The sequence below is a fragment of the Octopus bimaculoides genome, chromosome 22 (genome assembly GCF_046866305.1).
Source record: "Octopus bimaculoides isolate indiv1 chromosome 22, ASM4686630v1, whole genome shotgun sequence".
Lineage (NCBI taxonomy): Eukaryota > Metazoa > Mollusca > Cephalopoda > Octopoda > Octopodidae > Octopus > Octopus bimaculoides.
In genome coordinates this window covers 27,032,917-27,054,114 of record NC_142949.1, presented here as the reverse complement: position 1 = coordinate 27,054,114, position 21,198 = coordinate 27,032,917, and the positions used below count along the sequence as shown (strand labels likewise).

The 21,198-nt window shown below is 39.3% G+C and overlaps 1 protein-coding gene across 1 annotated transcript in view; it reads right to left on the bottom strand.

The window, feature by feature from the left end:
• Nucleotides 1-4,740: 4,740 nt before the first annotated feature.
• The window catches only part of LOC106878247 (poly [ADP-ribose] polymerase tankyrase-1), a 96,371-nt gene continuing 79,913 nt past the window's right edge, over nucleotides 4,741-21,198 (bottom strand). The window contains exons 16-28 of the mRNA XM_089339940.1: nucleotides 21,058-21,151; nucleotides 19,293-19,418; nucleotides 18,504-18,613; nucleotides 17,296-17,418; nucleotides 15,708-15,773; nucleotides 15,306-15,460; nucleotides 13,250-13,563; nucleotides 11,877-11,968; nucleotides 11,292-11,360; nucleotides 10,092-10,275; nucleotides 7,665-7,773; nucleotides 6,645-6,801; nucleotides 4,741-5,322 (exon numbers count right to left, since the gene is read on the bottom strand). Of these exons, the coding sequence (XP_089196066.1) occupies nucleotides 5,254-5,322; nucleotides 6,645-6,801; nucleotides 7,665-7,773; nucleotides 10,092-10,275; nucleotides 11,292-11,360; nucleotides 11,877-11,968; nucleotides 13,250-13,563; nucleotides 15,306-15,460; nucleotides 15,708-15,773; nucleotides 17,296-17,418; nucleotides 18,504-18,613; nucleotides 19,293-19,418; nucleotides 21,058-21,151 (1,668 nt within the window). The 3' untranslated portion in view covers nucleotides 4,741-5,253. The remainder of the gene's footprint in view (nucleotides 5,323-6,644; nucleotides 6,802-7,664; nucleotides 7,774-10,091; nucleotides 10,276-11,291; nucleotides 11,361-11,876; nucleotides 11,969-13,249; nucleotides 13,564-15,305; nucleotides 15,461-15,707; nucleotides 15,774-17,295; nucleotides 17,419-18,503; nucleotides 18,614-19,292; nucleotides 19,419-21,057; nucleotides 21,152-21,198) is intronic.

The following is a 21,198-nucleotide window of genomic DNA, read 5'->3' as shown; positions in this document are numbered from 1 at the left end:
TTGACCCCTTTCACGACAGACCAATTATTAACCTCAACTTCATTAAGTCTCGTGAGCTTTCTTCCCTCTATCAACGCTTATTCCAAGAACAAGATAACTCCAGTTGTCATCTGGATTCTGTGCACCCACCACTAAAGGCACTCCAAACATGACTAACATTTGTCTTCCAACAGGCAACCTAGGACTACTTAATAACAATATATCCTTCCTAAATTAAGACAGTGATGCATGACTTTCGAGAGTTTCAACTGTTATTTCTAGCAGATCGAGTGACCACATAGAATAGTGCTTTTCAACCATTTTTTTACCAAAGGACCCCTCTGATTCCTATTTTACTCAGGTAGGCCATCCGTTCCTATTCGATGTTTTAAAAAATCATATATGTATATAGTGGAGGTATGTGGCTTAGTGGTTAGAGTGTGGGACTCCTGATCATAAGATTGTGGTTTTTGATCCCTGGACCGGGCAACTCGTTGTGTTCTTGAGCAAGACACTTCATTTCACATTGCTCCAGTCCAGCTGGCAAAAATGAGTTTAGCTTCATTTTTATAGCTGAGTAGACTGGAGCAAGGGCTTCACCAGGCCTTCTCGCCCAAGATACACTGCATGGCTGCAGCACCCCGACGATCCCCAAGGGGGTTAAGGGACTTGTCAATATAAGGGACTTGTCAATATTTCTATAATTAAATATTATTAGGAATTGTATCAAAAAAATTGTTAAAATATTCTGTGTACAGTAAGAAGTATAACTAGTTCATTACAGATAAATTTTAACAAAATCTTATATGGGCCCCCCCCCCCCCCCCGAGGGTCACGTGGACCCCAGCTGAGAACCACTAATGCAAAACAAGCATGGGTAACCCTCTCCAGGATGTAGGCCACACGAGACAGAATTCATCATTAGGCAGGCTGCACTTCTAAAGTAAAAGTTGAAGGCAACTTTTCATCAGGCTTGCCCTTCAGAAAGTCTCGTAGGCTGCAGTTTGCCCATGACTGATGCAGAGGTTCCCACATTGACCCATGGGACAACTACTGTGTGTGTGTGTGCATGCGTGGGGGAATCACTTATTGGTTATTACTTAGTTCCAAGTTAATCTTCACCTGAAGCAAACCTGTAAGCACATTCCACCACCCGTACCAATCCAGTTTTATTGTTATGGTCTCTTTCAAGCCCTACACCATCAAACATGTCCTTTCTTTAACCCTTCAGCACTTAAACAGACCAAACTCAGCCAAAAATAGTCTACCTGTTTCATGTTCAAGCTAACCAGATCCACCACCCTTTGCAACCTATCCTACCATGTCTTTCTAAGAACAAAACTATCACACCACCACCAAAATCTCAAAGCCATGACACAATGCATGACTAATTCAAAACAAAAGTGAATAAATAAATATTACATTTGACATAGTAATCTGAATGCTAAAGGGTTAAGACAGTATGTACACATAGGAGGAGGGGAGGTGATTCAAGGGAGATTTCACTTGCTACTTCAAGCAGGCTGGTTAACCATATGGAGGGCTCCCTCATTGGCAAGTGTCAAAATTAGAAGCTAGAAAGTTGGTAGATTTGTAGAAAAAGGAGCGGCATTCAGTAGGTTAGCCCTTTATTGTTGTTGTTGTTGTTCTAGGTTCAAATGCTGTAACAGATGACTGTTTTTCAGCCATCTTAGGAGATGGAGGGGAGTAGAGGGAAGGAATCAATGAAATACCAGTCATGCACAAGGGTTCTCCTCACACACACACACATGCATTAAGAAAAAGGAAGCAGTCAGAATTTTGGATAATTCTTTATTTAGCGCTTTCATCCATTCATGAGGATGTTTCAAAATAAATTTTATAGAAAAGTTTCTTGGCTTTTATACAAATTGAGAGGAGAAGCAAAAGAGGGAGGGAGGGAGGGAGGGAGATGGGAAGGACAGAAAGAAAGAAAAAAAAAACAGAAAGGGAGAATATATATTTTGGGGATGGTCTGATCCCCCCGCCCTCTGCGCAATATATATATTCTCCTTTTCTCCCCCCTTCCTTCCTCTTTCATATCTCCTCTTCTCCATTTGTATAAAAACCAAGAAACATTCTATAAAATTTATTTTGAAAAATCCTTGTGAATGGATGAAAGCACTAAAAGACTTATTCAAAATTCTGACTGTTTACCTTTTTCATAATATACAATATCTGTACACCACTTCAAACACACACACACACACTCTCACTCTATATATATATATTCATTAATAATAATAAAGGAGTTACGACGCAAAAACGCATATATTCAAATGAACATATTTATCTTCTTTAATATATATTTCAGTATAAAGAATTCATTAAGAGACTTAATAATTGAGTTAGCTTACCAATTATTTTTGTAGGTAGTTTATATTATATATATATATATATATATATATTACATACACGCACACACACGAATCTGCACACGCATGAGAGAGAGTGGGGGGACAAAAACAGAGACAGACTGAAAGAAAGGTTGTCAGAAAGATATACAGAGAGTTAAAGTGAGAGGAGAAGGGAGAGAGATGAAAGGAGGTGGGAGAAGTGGAAAATAAGCAAAAAAAGACAAACATTTTTACTTGGTTATTCTTTCTCACAGATTTTTCCCTTCACCACACTTGCAGAACTAATAGCACCAACACACAATTGGTACTAATCTAATTATCAAATACCTCAGTCCACTGCACACACACATACACACACACACACACACACACACAAGGTATGAAAGACAAGGTAGATGTCAGGTTTTGGAGCTCAAGAAAACGAAGGGACGTAACTCTCCATTACACTCACCGCTATAATATTTTCTACCAGTTTACCATCTTTTATACGAGGGATCCCTTCCTCCCCTCCGTTCTGTTCCCCCTGTCCTTTCTGTTGCAAGCAAAACTTCTGATATGTAGGGAAGGTTGGTTGCTAGGCATGGTATCTCTGATTTTTACAGCTTCTCAACATTAGATTCTCTGGAACAACTTGAGAGGGAGAGACACTTTAAGTATGTTTCCATGTATGTATGTACAAGGGATGCTTGTATCTACGTATGAATAGGATTGTTTGTATATGTTTGTATATAAAGGGATGTTGTATGTGTATAAAAGATATATGTATATATATACAAATATACACATTATATATATATATATATATACACATATATAAACAAATGTCAGCATGTATATAATGATATGTAAGGATATAAAGAGATGTCTCTACTTATATACAGTTATGTGTGGATAAAGATATGTGTGTGTGTGTGTGTGTGTGTGTGTGTGTGTGTGTGTGTGTGTGTGTGTGTGTGTGTATATATATATGTGTATATATATACATATGTGTGTGTATACATATGTATATATGTGTGTGTGTATATATATATATATACACACACACACACACACACACATATATGTATATATATACATACACATATATATAAGTCCTTCAGACATTTGTTGGGCTATTTTTTTCATTTTAACTTTAAAAATTTTTTCACTTTGCATCAGGAATGTGTACTTTGTGACAGGGTATGCATGCATATATATATATATATATATATATATATATATATATAGTTGGAATTTACAAAAGACGAAGACAGGTGGGTAAACAACAAACAGGGGCATTAGTTTAACACCCAGGAAGGTGAGAAAGTCTTTTGTTTCGAGCTTACGCTCTTCAACAGAAAGGAACACAAGAAACTAAACAGAGAGAGAATATAAAAAGAAAGCTTTAGTAGCTAGCAGTCAATATATTATATACACACCCACATGCACAACATATATATATATATATATATATATATATATATATATATATACACACATACACACATACATATACTATATTTTTACATGGACAGAGATGCCAGTGACTTGAAAGTTTCAATCTGCTGGTCATCGTTAGACTATCTATAATTAACAGACCAAAACATCAGTCATTGTCACTCCTTTCTTGTAAAAGTATAATAAATATGTATTCTAAAATAAGTATTAAGTAATTAATATAAAATTGTTTTTTTATTATTAATTGACATAAAAACAAACATGCTCACACACACACCTACATGTATGTATAATCCATGTATATTGATATAGTAATTTGTCTCTGTGCATTGTCGATTGTAAGAAGTAATCAATAAATAAATAGAAAGACAAACAGACAGGCAGACAGGGAGAGATTAAAGTGAGTGGGGGGGGGGAACAATAGGATCTAAGTAAGAAAAGTAGAGAAGGGGTGGGGGTTAAAATAAAATTTTTTAAAAAGTCACATTCAAAGTAACACACACACACATCCTCACACATTCACACATACATATATCACATATATACATAAACATATACACTGACTTGCATTACATACATACATACATATATATATATACATACATATATATATACATACATATATATGTGTGTGCATATATGCAACCAAAGGTGATAATGATGATGATGCTGATGATGTTGATGATGACAGTATTATAGAGAAAATATATATAGTAGAAATTGATCAACTGTGTATGTGTGCAAGTGTGTGTATGTGTGTGTGTATACAGAGAGAGAGAGTGTATATAACAGTGTCCAAAAATTCCCACTTAATTTTGGTACAAAAATTAACAGCCAATCAGCATTACTTTTCCACTGGATTTCATCCTTCTCTTATGGCCATGCTGTAGCAGTGCCTTCAAAGACTTTAGTTTGTCAGCTTTCTGGTTAGGAACTCATATTACTGGTATTTTTATTTATTTATTTATTTTATTGAAACAGTAAGTTGGCATCTTTTAGTTTTGTTTGACTTGTTTAAGTAAGTAATTAAAGAGTAATTTAATTAACTCATAATTTTTATACTTGTTTCAGTCATTTGACTGTGGTCATGCTGGGGCACTGCCTTGAAGAAATTTTAGTCAAAGAGTAATTTTTACCAAAATCAAGTAAAATTTATGCGGAAACTTCATGTATGTATTTGATGTGTGTGTGTGTGTGTAAGAGAGACAATGAGAAATAGAAAGACTTTGTACATGAAAAAAAAAAAGAATATGAGAATAGAAATTTACAAACTATTAGTAGAACTGTTGTTTGTTGTTGTTGTTGTTATGCTGTTATTGTAAGTGTTGTTGTTGTTGTTGTTGTTGTTGATGGTGGTGGTGGTAGTGCTGCTGTTGTTATTGCCATTGGTGCTGGTGGCGGCGAAGGTGGTTGTGGTGGCGATGGCGGCGGTGTTGGTGTTGCTGCTGCTGTCGTATTCATGTCATGTTGTGCTGTCAGCTGGACTGTCTGGCTTTACAATCTGGAAGTTGATTAGATATTCCGGATAGCCCTGTAAAAGAGAGAGAGAGAGAGAAAAAGAAAGAGAGACATACAGACATTAGAAGAATAGTGGAGACACTGTACTGAAAGAAAATAAGAGATGTTTCCAACTCATGCCAGCACGGAAAAACAGACGTGTATCTAAAACTTCATTGTCCAGAGTTTCCTTTTTATTTTCGAAACAGTAAGACATCATTAGAGGAGGTTTTGACTGCTATTTCTAGTAAGCTGTGCAACCATAATAGAAGCCTATCCCTGATTCAGGTTATAGTTTAGCACAAAGTGAATCTGATCCAGCAGATGATCTTTATTAAAAAGAGCTTAAGTTTTGACCATCACACCTTTAATTCAGCTATACTGACACAAGAACCCCTCCTCTAATGCCCTCTCAAAAGATTTTTGTCTTGCAAGTTATTTGGTGACCCTGCCAGTGCTGGTGCCACATAAAAAGCATCCAGTCCACACTGTGAAGTGATTGACATTTGGAAGTGCATCCAGCCATAAAAACCTTGCCAAAACTGACCACGCCTGTGATGGTGTCATGTAAAAAGCACTCAGTCCACCCTTCAGAGTGGTTGGTGTTAGCATTAGGAAGGGCATCCAGCAGTCAAAAACCCTGCCAAAACAAACACAGTAGCCTCGGGTAGTCTTCTACCTGGCCAGCTCCTGTCAAACCATCCAACCCATGCCAGCATGGAAGATGGACATTAAACGATGATGATGATACTGCATCTAATCACTACATTATTCAATATGCACTTCATCATCATCTGTTTTCCATGCTGGCATGAATTGGACAGTTTAGCAAGGCTGGAGAGCTACACCAGCCCTCCATTGCCTGTTTTGGCATGCTTTCTACAGCTGGACGCCCTTCCTAATACCAACAATTTTACAGAGTGTACTGGGTGCTTTTTACATGGCACTTGCATCAGTACTTTCTCGGTGGCACCAGCACTGATAGCATCACCAAGTACCTAGCAAGAGAAGTACCTCGCAAGAAGACCCATGCTCCACAGCAGAAGTATTAAGACCAGTCCCTCTGGTAGTGAAAAGCACTTGTGGCAGTGCCTGTGTTTGTGTCACATAAAAGCACCCAGCACACTGCCAAGTCGTTAGCGTTAGGAAGGGCATCTGGCCATAGAAACCATGCCAAATCAGATTGGAGACTGGTTCCACACATCCCCAGCTTGCTAGCTCTGGTCACACTGTACAACCCATACTAGCATGGACAGCAGACGTTAAATGATGTTCTTAAACATGTGATGACAACACCTCCACCATACATACACACACTAATGAAACAAAAAAGATCAAAAAGAAAGCCAGGCTCACCTGTTCACCCCTGTATATAACATATTCTGGGAAAGTCAGTCCCCCGTTACTTGGTCGACCAATCACAGAATGGTGCCCTGGTGGCGCATGAGCCATTTTCATTGCACTTAGCTGCGTAAAAGACTTTCCAAGTGTCACCTGACATAGTAATAATTGCCTGTTGGAGAGAAAACAATAGGAACTCGTTAAGATTAGCAAGTGTAATTAATGAATGAGATCAAGTAACTCAGTATATCTTTAATCTTTTTTTTAGCATTCAAAGTACTCTGTCGGATGTAATGCTTATTTATTCATATCGTAGTCATAGCTAATGCCAGTGTTGTGTAACTGGCAACCATACCAGTGGCAGGTAAAGAGTACCCTTTGTACATTGGGTCTCACAGAGGACAAGTGACCGAAACCTTTGGCAATATAACATGCTTGAAAAGATCTGTCAAGTGGGATTGTAGTCGTGGCTGATGTTGGTGTTATGTAAATGGCACCTGTGCTGGTGGCACATAAAAAGCACTCGCTACACTCTTGGAGAGGTTAGCATTAGTTGCCCATGCATACCAGCATCCCGCTCTCTACACAACCGATATTATCGAAGGAAAGGGCAAAGGGGCCGATACAGCTTGGCACCAGTGATGTCACAACTCATTTCTATAGCCGAGTGAACTGGAGCAACATGAAATAAAGTGTCTGGATCAAGAACACAACACACAGCTTGTTCCGAGAATCGAACTCACTACCTCATAATTGTGAGCTCGATGTTCTAACCACTGAGCCATGACATCTCCCCACCCCACAAAATAGTAGTATGCATGCCACTGCTTTCAGTAACAGTGAGCTATGTACAGGGTCAACTGTCTAACAACAGAAGAAACAATTACAACATTCATATATATACAGTAGTAGCCGTTACATTGTACTGCAGCAATTGCAGCCTATGGAAGGGCAGACTATCTAACAAGATTTACATTGGAATAGATATAGTACATATTATTATATATAGTAACACAGTGATAATGAGATTGTTACCTATGACAAATGTAACACGACCGATCTTTGTGTGCTGGACAGCCTGTACCACCTCCAATACCATAAACATACTGGTTGCTTTTGGAAGAATTCTCAGCAAAATAAATTCCTGCAACAACAATAACAATAATATTAGTAATAAGTAACAATATACCTATTAACCCTCTAGCGTTCAAATTAATATGTCAAAAGTAATCCTTATTCATTTACATTTAAAAAAATTAATCTGGTATTATCTTGTAGCTTCAAGAGTTGAAAGATGTAATTGTTTATTTTTAGAATGACATTGCAGGACAGGTTAGAGATACTGGTTCTGGCCAGTTTGAGCATAAAATGAGTAGAATATTTGGGCCGGATATAGCCGGTTTAAACACTAAAGGGTTAATATTAAATATGAATCTAAGGTTGTTTGCTGGCAAAAGTCAACATTTCGTCCGTCTTGACACTTGTGGGTTCAAGTTCTGCCACGGTAGATTTTGTCTTTCATCTTTCGGGGTCAATAAGATAATTACTAGTTGAACATTGGGGTCAATGTAACCAGTTTGCTGCTTCCTCCCAAATTGCTGGTCTTGTACCAAAATTTGAAACAAATATTAACAGCATACAAATTCTTTTATGTGGCAACAGCACTCAAAACATTGGCGTGGGTGCTGGTGCCACATGAAATGCACCTGGCGATGGCACTGTGTAAAAAGCACAGGTGATATAGTGTCACATAAAAAGTACCCACTACACTCTGTAAAGTGGTTGGCATCAGGAATAGTATCCAACTGTAGAAATCAGACCAAAACAAAGAATGGAACCTAGTGCAGCCCTTGATCTTGCCAGTTCCCATCAAGGCTGTCCAACCCATGCCAGCACGGGAAAGACATTAAATGATGATGATTAATAGCATTCAACTTTGCCCTAATTTTGGGACAAGTTTTTGTCTGGAGACAACCCAAAGAATCCTTAGCCATACCATAGAGGTGCTACTGTAATGATTTGGGCAACAATATTACTGAATTATCTTGGTCCATCAGTTGTACATGGCAGAATAAACGCTAAGAATTACCTGAATATTTTGCCACATCATGTCCATCCTATGGTATGTTGTTCCCTGGTGGTAGTACAATTTTCCAGTACAATAATGTGCACAGCTAATGCTATTCAAAATTGGTACGAAGAGCTCAAAAGTAAAGTAGATCACTCGGACCGACACCCACAATCAACAGATCTCAAATACAATCGCACATTTATGGTGAATATTGGAGCAGCAAATGCGGGGGCCACATCTTTTCGTCAATGGTACTAAGAGAACTGAAGCAAGCGCGTTTACGAGCTATTCAGGAGGTGACAAGGGAGATAACTCCCTCTCTGCTATTAAAACAGTATAGGCCCTTACCAAATATGCTACTAAGCTTTTTGTTTGTTGCTCTTAGACTCTGCCAGCTCACTAACAATAATAAGGAAACTTCCACTGAAAAGTGCATAGCTCAATGATTACGGTGTTGGGCTCATGATCATAAGATTGTGGTTTCGATTCCCAGAGAGGGCAAGGCTTCTGCTCTTGAGCAAAGCATTTCATTTCACACTGTTTCAGTCCACTCAGCTGGCAAAAATGAGTAACCTTACAACAGACTGGCATCCTGTCCAGGTGGGGAATATATATGCCATGGAAACTGGGGAAACCAGTCCTTGTAAACTGACATGGCTTGAAAAGGTAACTTTACTTTACTGAAAGGTGCTCCATGCAGGTACTGCAATCAAATACCCTCTACTCACACAGTACTTCCTTAAAAAGGAAAGGACGCATAGGCTGGATGATGTAGTCCTAGATACACTATTATCATCAACATTTAATGTCCGTTTTTCCATGCTGGCATGGGTTAGATCAGGGGTTTTCAAACTGTGGTCCGCGGACCACAGGGGGTCTGCAAGGATAAGACAGGGGGCCCGTGGACAGCAAATACTTTTTATGGGCAATTTGATTTTATCTATGTTTTTTAATCGAAATCTTTTAATTGACAATAAACCTATTTGTTAAATACTGTTAAATAAATAAATGCAAAAATATATGTTATTTTAAGCAAATATTTATGTATAAATTTCATAAGCGTTTATAAGGGGATCCGTAAGGTAAAGCCTGAAATATAAAGGGGTCCGCAAGTCAAAAAGTTTGAAAACCCCTGGGTTAGATGGTTCCACAGGATTTAGTGAACAGCAGAGTTGCATCACGTTCCAAAGTCAGTTTTGAGATGGCCTCTATGGCTGGATACCCTTCCTAATTCCAACCACTTGACAATGTGTACTGCACAATGTATGACAAAAAAACAAAAAGTCATGGCTAGACTGCCTCTGACCATTCTGGTCAGCTTGAACCAAGACTAAACAACACCAACCATTGTTAGAGAAACAGCAATCAAAGGAGAAGAGTAAAGTACTGACCTGCACCAAACATGCCACCAATATACGCATGTCTCTCGTCAAAACCTTTGTGTACAATGGCATTAATAAAGGGAGAACCATGAAAGAGAAGCCGCTCGTTTTCGTTGTTGTTATTTTCTTCCGCCACCTCTTTCCGACGATGATAATACTTCTCCCACAAACGCTTGTTACGCACTTTTTGGATCTGGATGAAAAAAATAAATAAATAGAAGACACCAAGATATTTCAATCCAGCAGCATTTAAACCTTCATTGTAATTTGAATAAGAACAATTATTTACTAAGCAACAAAAGTATTGTAACGAAAGCAAGGGAGACAACTTTCAGAAGTTCGATAACTGCAATAACCATGAAATTTAATTTCACAGAGGAAGAATCAATGATGTAAAACGTTGTTGTTGGTACTCCGTCGCTTACGACGTCGCGGGTTTCAGCTGATCAGACCAATGGAACAGCCTGCTCGTGAAATTAACGTACAAGTGGCTGAGCACTCCACAGACACGTGTACCCTTAACGTAGTTCTCGGGGATATTCAGCGTGACACAGTGTGTGACAAGGCTGACCCTTTGAATTACAGGCACAACAGAAACAGGAAGTAAGAGTGAGAGAAAGTTGTGGTGGAAGAGTACAGCAGGGTTCGCCACCATCCCCTGCCAAAGTACAGCAGGGTTCGCCACCATCCCCTGCCGGAGCCTCGTGGAGCTTTAGGTGTTTTTGCTCAATAAACACTCACAACGCCTGGTCTGGGAATCGAAACCGCGATCCTATGACCGCGAGTCCGCTGTCCTAACCACTGGGCCATTGCGCCTCCACAACGATGTGAAATATCTACCAAAAAATAGAATTGATATTTTCTGCAAGGCATGTTGCCTCAGTGAACTTGACAGTTTCAAACACGACATTTTTCAACGAAAGATACGTAACATTTAAAACTGCTTTGCACAGTTAAGGCTAATGAAATTTTGAATGGATATATCTGTTTTCTGTAGTAAAAGGTCTTTACTAAACTACAAAATAAGCTACGACCTCTCCCATCACACCCTCTCATTCTTCAAACTACAAGCAATCGTTACCTTCAAAGTTACTGTCACACAAACGCCCTCCACCTGTCTATTCACAACTAACCGAATATAAAGAGATTTGGATTGAGATATAATGAAACTTTTAACAGACACTTTCATCTTTGTTGTTTTATTCTTACTTTTATAATGTTGTATCGATCAAAAATCCCACCAGCATTGTCTTTATGTTCTCGAACTGTTCCCTGCATCTGTGAAAAACAATGGAAAGGAAAACAAAGTTAATACTCATTCTTAAACTGTCTACACAACATCATAAACATTTTGAGAAGCTGGATATGCATATTATACTCTTTTATTTGTTTCAGTCATTTGAGTGTGGCCATGCTGAAGCACCACCTTTAGTCAAACAACACACCCCAATCACAAAGGTAAAAAATGTTTCCTTCTACTAGAGTTGTGCCAACTCATAAGGGCCAGTTTCCCTGTTTCCGTGACATATATATATATTCCCCACCTGGATGGGACGCCAGTCACTCACAGGTTTACTCATTTTTGCCAGCTGAGTGGACTGAGTGAAACGAAGTGTTTTGCTCAAGAACACAGTGCACTGCCCGGTCCAGGAATGGAAACCACAATCTAATGACCTTGAGTCCAACACCCTAACCACTAAGCCATGAACCTCAAGAGAAATGCTTGTACACCACAACATCCACAATGTCTTCTGCAACCTTCTTTAAAAAGCAATAAATCTCAAAAACTTTTACCTGTTCTTCTACCATAATATATTCCGGATCGTCTGGTAGAAGGTCTATGAGGATGGTGCCTTGTTGTGGAAGGGTGGTCTGCAGGGTGGAACCTAGAATTTCAAAGACAGAATCCAGTTAGTGGGAAACAAAACTATAGTGGTAGCAGTGGTGGTGGTGGTGACAGTGGAGGTGGGGGTGGGGGTTTGTGGTGGTGATAGTGGTAGTGGTGTTTATGAAGTTGATGATCCATGCAGACCTGACACAGATGGCAGTGGTAATAGCATTGGTGGTGGTGGTGGTGGAAACCATTTTTAAAATGAGAATATCTGAAATAAACTCCACTGCTCTTATAAACGAGAATACTAAAAATGAATTTGACTGCTCTCAAAAATAAACAAACACAACTGAAAACAATACCTCCACCTTCACTAAGGCAGAGGTAATAATAATAATCCTTTCTACTATAGGCACAAGGCCTGAAATTTTGGGGGAGGGGATAAGTCAATTACAGTGACCCCTAGTGCATAACTGGTACTTATTTGATCGACCTCAGCAGAATTTGAACTCAGAACAGTGTACCGCTAATCATTTTTCCCAGTGTGCTAACGATTCTGCCAGCTCACTGCCCTAATAATGATAATAATCATTTATACAATAGGTACAAAGCCTGAAATTTGGGGGTTAGGGTAAGTCAATTACATTGACCCTCCAGTACTCAACTGGTACTTAATTTATTGACCCCGAAAGGATGAAAGGCAAAGGATGAAAGACCTCACCACATAAAAAGCACCCACTACACTCCCAGAGGGGTTGGCATTAGGAAGGGCATCTAGCTGTAGAAACCTTGCCAGATCAGATTGGAGCCTGGTGCAGCCTACTGGCTTGCCAGTCCTCAGTCAAACCGTCCACCCATGCCAGCATGGAAAGCGGACATTAAACAACAATGATGATGCTGCTGATGATGGTGAATGTAGCAATAGATGAAATGTCACTAAGCAGTTCGCCTGGTGTATTAACAATTCTTCCAGCTTGCCGCCTTAATAATAATAATAATAATAATAATAATAATAATAATAATAATAATAATAATAATAATAATAATAATAATAATAATAATAATAATAATAATAATAATAATAATAATAATAATAATAATAATAATAATAATAATAATAATAATAATAATAATAATAATATGATAGTAGAAGACACTTGCCCAAGGTACCATGTGATGATAAAAATTAAGATGGTGATAAAAACAATATCAACAATGTAAATAAAAAACCATGATGATGATGATGATAAGGACAATATGAATGATGGTGATGAAGAACAGAGTTAGCAACAAAACAGAACAGAACAACAAGAATAAAAAAAGTATGGTGTCTTACAATTGTTTGTCTTGAGCTTCTCGATACCCTTCAATATCTTGTAGCGGTGGCCATATGCTGTGATTCCAATCTCCTTCAGTTCTTCGTGTTTCATTTCGGTCAAGATATCCATGGAGATAAACTCCTTCTCAAAGACTTCGCACAAATTCTCGAGTCCGATGCTGGACAGGAACGTCGTCACACTCATCGACTCCATACTCTGTTCGACATCGTTAGGAAGCATCTCGGCACAGCCGTCGCCCACGTGGGCCATTTGAGGTAACCCACCAACGGCTCCTTCAGCAGTTAAACTAGGAGCTGGACTTGACAACATACTGAGGAGAAAACAGACAAACAGAACAATAAAAGGTAGGAATATAAAAGAGGAAAGTTTCTATGTCTCTAATATTTTTCACCTCTCAGTGTGCATAAATTTGCTTCTGTTTATGTATATTATACACACACACACTTGCTTTTTTTTTAAAGTGAATATACGCTGGACTGGCCCTCGTACCGGTGGCACGTAAAAAGCACCCACTACACTCTTGGAGTGGTTGACATTAGGAAAGACATCCAGCTGTAGAAACTCTGCCATATCAGATTGGAGTCTGGTGTAGCCATCCGCTTCACAAGTCCCCAGTCAAATTGTCCAACCGATGCTAGCATGGAAAGCAGACGTTAAATGATGATGACGATAAGTATGTTTATCTATCCATGTGAGTATATAGGCGCATGGCTCAGTGGTTAGAGTGTTGAGCTTATGATCGTGAGATAGTGAGTTCGATTCCCACACCAAGTTGTGTTTTGTGTTCTTGAGCAAGACACTTTATTTCCACATTGCTCCAGTTCAATCAGCTGTAGAAATGAATTGCAACGTCACTGGTGTCAAGCTGTATCAGCCTTTGCCTTTCCCTTGGATAACATCAGTAGCATGGAGAGGAGAGGCTGGTATGCATGGGTAACTGCTGGTCTTCCATAAAACAACATTGCCCAGACTTGTGCCTCAGAGAGGAACTTTCTAGGTACAATCTCATGGTCATTCATGACCAAAGGAGGCCTTTACTCCTTTGAGTATATAAAGGTAGGAATGTAAGGGAAGAAGAGGAAAATTTCTCTGTCTCTCTCTTATATTTTTTACCTTTCTGTGTGTATATGTACGTACATCTACCTCTGTGTATGTATACATAAACATGCTTCTGTGTATGTATACAATAACATATATATATGCATTTGCCTTTTTTAAGTGAGGATATGTGTATATTTATCTATCCATGTGAGTATATATACTTGCCACTGTGTACATGCATACACACATTTACTTCTGTATGTCAATATGTACATTTGCTTCTCCAATATATGTGCACATATAAATATTTTTGTGTGTGTGTGTGTGTGTGTGTGTGCACGTGCATGTAGATATATGTGTCTGTAGCAGGAAACTAAACTCACAATGACGTGGTCCAGTCCACCTAGTCATAAAATAGTGACACAATTATCACAGATATAATTTGCAACAGTTGATCTGCTTAATCAGGGTAAAAAAAAAACAAGAACAACAACTTATTTGGTCCATGGTGGACTGCAGTCAGCTCCCTGTAGTAAATGAAATGATAGAGCCAACTGAATAAAGAGATGTACCTCCTCACAGTACCTATTGATAAGATGGACTGGACACAACCTATCACTGTGCCTCTCCATAGTACCTATGCACATGAAGGTGGACTGAGCTAGAGAGAGTTATTTGTCTTGACCAAGAACGCAATATGTGCTGCATGAATGACAAAGATACAAATATAGAAGATACAAATTTGAAAGTGTTGTAAACTATAAAATAACCTCTCTCTCTCTCTCACACACACACACACACACACACAGAGTCAAATAGACACATACACACAAATCCAAACACACGCATACTCAAACACTTAAATACATACACACATTCGAACTCATGCACTAATACACACACACACACACACACACACACAAATCCACTCAATACACACATGACCAAACACACACACACACACACACACACACACACAGGTGTGTAAAGAAATCATTGTGAATTACTTACAGTGATTGAGACGAGATAGGAACATGTAATTTGGCGGTGGCTGTGCTGATGGTGTTGGTGGGAACAGAGATGGCAGTGGTACTGGACATTGGCGTACAGGTAGATGATGGTTGGATGGGCATGGCATCTTGTAATAAAGCTGCTACATCTTCAGCCTGGAATAATAAAGAGATTAGCAGATGGTAGAATGAAACACAAAGAGTGAAACCAGTAGACTTTACAGAAGAATTGAGAGAGAGAGAGAGAGAGAGAGAAAGAGAGAGAGGCAAACAGACAGATTGATATTACAGACAAATTCTAGTAAAAAGAAAATTATTTATTTCTAATTTAGATTTAGAAATTTGAATGGAAAACTGAATAACAAAAATAAAAAATTACAAACAAGAAATCAATAATTCTTACTGTAGCAAGATCTAAAGGTGTTTGGCCTTCATGGTTCTTCATGGCTGGATCTGATCCATGCGCCAGCTACAGAACATAGAAAAAAAAAACAAATGAAGTTAAGAAAAGAAATACAAATTTATTTGTAAGTGTTAACAGCTGGGGGGGGGGGGCTATTTAGCATCCTCATCTGACTAATTGAGCAGTCATATAAATATCTGTATCCCAGACTACATCATATATATATATATCTCGTTAGGCCTAACTCATCATGAAGCAAATGCTGCCATGAGTGATGTCCAAGCTACAGTGGAAAAGGTAAGTCACTGGGTTTGGTTAAAAAGAGACAATGAGCAATGGCTAGAAGAATATTGAGCGAAATCTGATAACCAGTTGATCTAGCAAGCCTTATTTCAGTGCAGTACGCAATGATGCCACTAAGAGGTAGGCCCTGAAATGGCACGCACTGTCTCCTGATGATTCCCATAAGCCTGCGAGCATCCGGTATGCAGAGCTTTCAACTGGTAGCACTTGCATCTGCAATGGGGGTCTTAAAAGACATGTTAAGATCCACAATGAACAGAACTTACCTGCAGGTATTGGTAATTCAAATCAGAGGTGCAATCTGTGTGGGTATCTTTTCAGAACATTGTCTGGTTTAAAAAGTCACATCAGACGCCATGAAGGGGCTAAGGTGTAGGTACAGGAGGTGGTCAAACTCTGTGTAAGGACTAGACAACGACCATATGTGTGTGTGTGTGTGTGTGTGTGTATCAGGTACGTGCCATCAGTAATTACTCAGAGTAGACAGTTGGCAACCTTTATGTAATAAAACACACAAAAAATGAGTAAAACTTAGGCTTGTAACTAAGTTGAAGGCAGATCTATTTCTGTCTTTATAGCAGGTAAAGAAAACGGTGTTGTAGAAATGTACGCAGCACGTGTACTACAACAGTACTATGCATAGCTTAAATACTGAGATTGAAAAACAGGGGCGAATTATGCCGACAAAGAAATAAAACATTTTACATTTTATGCATTGTAATCAGAGTAACCTTCATAATTTTATTGAATTAGGTGCATATTTTGCCATGAGAGAAAAATGCTGCTATTGATCTATTCTATTCCCATGCCTAGAGTAGAAAAGAATGGTTTGTGGAACTCACAAAGAGACCAAGGATGTTATTCTCCCATCAGTGTTAATCTGAAGAAATGTTTTGAGCAATAATACAGGATAAAGTTGTAGTTGTTACCCTTCAGAACAAAAACCATACAGAAATGCCCACTATTTTCCAAATTATGCACATATACATACAAACATGCATGATATAATTATTTGCAAACATGAGACCAAAAGAGAGACCCATTAATGTACCATCAGAGTGCATAATAAAGTTACACAGCAAGTCTTCTAAATAGGAATGAGAACTGATGTTAATAAGAAGATAGAACTTTTGGTAAAACTCAGTTATATGTTTTTAAGTTTTGCTACTATCATAGAAATTCTGCACGTTTTTGTTGTTTCTTTAAAAAGCTATGTTGAATGTGTTACTGCAACTTGAAAATCAAATGCAGTGAAGATGTATAAAAGTATGAGTGATATATTTACCAGTAATGAACACAGCTGAGTTCGGCCTTTCTGTGCAGCTTCATGAAGAGGGGTGTAGCCCCATCGATCAACAGCATTAACACACGTGTTGAACTTAATCAACAAAGCAGCAATGTCGACATGCTGAAGAAGAGAAAAAAAGGGAGATAACTGGTGAAACTGAAATATGAAGTACAATGGAGTAAGTGCATGTGATGTGTAACAACTGTGTGAACTGTGTGCATGTATTTATGTATTCTTTTACTCTTTTACATCCATCAGTCATTTGCATAGTCACACAAGATCCGATGGGGTACAAAGACTGCATCGTGCTCCTGTGTCTGCTTTGGCAAGGTTTCTACATTGGGAAGCCCTTCCTAACACCAACCCCATTACAGTGTATACTGGATGCATTTTCCATGGCACCACCACTACTGACATGGCCATGAAACTTGCAAGACGATGAACCAAGAGGAGGTGGATTTAGGCTGGGAGTTGAGAGAAGGAGCCAGAGTAGAACAGGTTTCTTGTTGTAGAGGAACTACATGACTACTCACATTTTAGAAGAGGATGTTGGGTGATTAGGGTGGAGTTAGGAGATAAGAATAGTGACGGTGAGGTGTCTTGGTGAACCCTCAAGGTAAGGAGTGGTCAAAGAAGACCAAGAAATGTGAGTGGGTGGAGGTTACAAAAGTATGGTGGAGGAGATGAGGAATGGGCGAGGAGAGGGGAAGATGGGCAACAATTTTAAGGATTGGGTAGGTTAAAGGGTGGCTGTAGTGAATGGTGACTAAGGAGTGAGCAGGATGGCGATATCTGGGGCTTTGATTCTAATAAAAACAATAAATGCGCACTTTTAAAGCCTAGCCAGGCTCATGGGCCCGGTTTCCTGGTTTCAATGGCGTATGTGTTCCCCAGTTGGACGGGACGCAGGTCCATCGCAGCATTACTCATTTTTGCCAGCTGAGTGAACTGGAGCAACGTGAAATGAAGTGTTTTGCTCAAGAACACAATGCATCGCCCGGTCCAAGAATTGAAACCACAATCTTACGATCCTGGTGCTGACACCCTAACCACTAAGCCACGCGCCTCCACCTTTGATTCGAATAAGGATAGAATATATAATTTTTGGAAACAATAACTGTTCATTTACATTATCTGTGATTATAATAAAGAACTCGGTGTGTGCATGTGTGTCCAAGTATGTATGTATGTGTATATAAACTTACCCCATAAGAAGAGGCATTATGAAGAGGTATCAATCCACCTTTATCCATGGCATTCACATCAGCACCGTTCTCCAAGAGAAATTCTGCAACTTCCTGATTGTTATATCCAGCTGTAATACATATATATATAAACATATACAATAATAATAATAACAATAATAATAATAATAATATATATCAATTTAAATACACAACTGAAAGAGCTAATAGTTTCATGCTTTTATGATACTTGAACAGGCATATGTATAAAATACACCATGTCTCTTAAAGCAATCTTTATATACACATATGCATATTTTATATATATACATATATATATGTATGTATATATATGTATATGCCCAAGTGTAGCTATATGATAAAAAGTTTGCTTCCCAACCACATAGTTTTGGATTCAATTCCATTATGTAGCACTTTGTGCAAGTGTCTTCCACTATAGCCCTGGGCCAACCAAAGCCATGAGTGGATCTGGCAGCCAGAAACCGAAAGAAGCCCATCATATATTTATGCATGCATGTGTGCATGTGTGTGTGTGCATGAGCATGCATGTCTATGTTATTGTCGCCTTGCTTTGACATCACGTGATACTTGTAAACGAGTGTCACCAACATGGAAGTCCTTTGTTTCCAAGAAGAGCTTACTTGAAAACAGATGAGGATTGGTGACAGGAAGAGCATCTGGCCATAGAAAATCCACCTCAACAAATTCCATCTTACATCACACAGGTAAATGGCATTGCACAATCCTAATTAAACCTAATGAGGTTTATCATTACAGATCAATTCTTACCTGCTAAATGCAATGGCGTGGAATTCCGTCCTTGTGTATCTTGACAGTTAATGTTATCTTTGGTTGCTAATTTCTGTACCCTTGCTAGGTTTCCCTTTTTGGCAGCTTCCAAGAGTGCAGCATCACCTGAAGAAGAATCACACCAATTAACTCTTTATATATATGCACATCGGTTCATTTTACATCCCTTTTTTTCAATGCTAACTCAAATGAATCAAATACACATTATTTGGGGTATTGTTTACCTATGTGGAGGCGCGATGGCCCAGTGGTTAGGGCAGCGGACTCACGGACAGAGAATCGCGGTTTCGATTCCCAGACCGGGCGCTATGCGTGTTTACTGAGCAAAAACACCTAAAGCTCCACAAGGCTCCGGCAGGGGGTGGTGGCAACCCCTGTTGTACTCTTTCGCCCCAACTTTCTCTCACTCTTTCTTCCTGTTTCTTAAGTAAAGCTGCGATGGACTGGCGTCCCGTCCAGCTGGGGGGGGGGGGGGGGGAACACATATGCCATAGAAACCGGGGAAACACATACGCCATAGAAACCGGGAAACCGGGCTCATGAGCTTGGCTAGGCTTTAAAAAGGGCGCATAAATAAATAAATTAATAAATAGATAAAATTGTTTACCTATTCATGCAAGGACACATGGCCGAGTGGTTGATCGCTCTCTTCCACACATACAGGCTTGTCCTTTCAGGAGCTGGTGCCACTTAAAAAGCACCCATGTCAGTGCTGCATTGACACACCCATGCTGGTGCTGCATAGATGCAACCATGCCACTGCTGCAGAGATGCAACCATGGCACTGTTGCAAAGCAGTGGCACAGTTGCATCATTGTAGCTATGGCACGGTAGCATCTTTGCAGCAGTGGTAGATGGAAACTGAAAGAGGCCCATCATGTAATATGCCCGTGTTTGTGTGTCCCCTAGCATCACTGTCATACAACTGATATTGTTTGATTCCAGTCCTCCATGAAAAACCCATGTCTGGCCATGGGAGATATCATTTTGCTCGGGGACGGGTGATGGTTGGTGACAAGAAAGATATCCAGCTATAGAAAATCTGCTCCAAGAAATTCTGCCTGACCCACTTGAGCATGGAAAAGTGGACACTAAATACAATAATGAAAAATTCATAATGGACTCTGGGCAGGGCAGGGCAGGGTGGATTCATGTCACATCCACACCCACTCAAACATTCCCACACTTCATTTGTCTCCCTTGCTCTCATCAGCTTTGCTGAGTCCAAGCCCTCACCTCCTCTTACTTTGGCCCCCCCGTGTGCCCCACACTAATCACCATCCCCAGTCCTTCGCACAAGAATGTCATCCCTCTGAAAATCAGTCTCTGCTCACATATTCCCTGCAAGTGCTAACTTACAAAAGTTTCAAAAGAACACTGGAAACATCTATCTCTGAGGAGTCAAAGAGGGGCCTGCAATGGCCTTGAACACTTGTCTCTTCATCCAGGCATAGTAAATTTTAAAAAAATCATATTTGATTCTTTATTGCTCACAGGAGGAGCTAAACAAAGAGGGGACAAACAAGGACAGACAAAGGGATTAAGTCGATTACATCGACTCCAGTGCATAACTGGTACTTATTTAATCGACCCTGAAAGGATGAAAGGCAAAGTCGACCTCGGCGGAATTTGAACTCAGAACGTAGCAGCAGACAAAATACTGCTAAGCATTTCGCCTGGCGTCCTAACGATTCTGCCAGCTCGCCGCCTCATATTGTTTACCAAAAGATCAAAGTTTTCCTACCTCGTAGTACATCTTGTACATCAGAATCTCCGCTTTTCACAAGATCAAGAGGAATATGGCCATCACGGTTTTTCTTATTCAAATCAGCTCCATGCTACAAAAGAAAATTGAAAGATTGTAAAACCTTGCCTCACAACTATG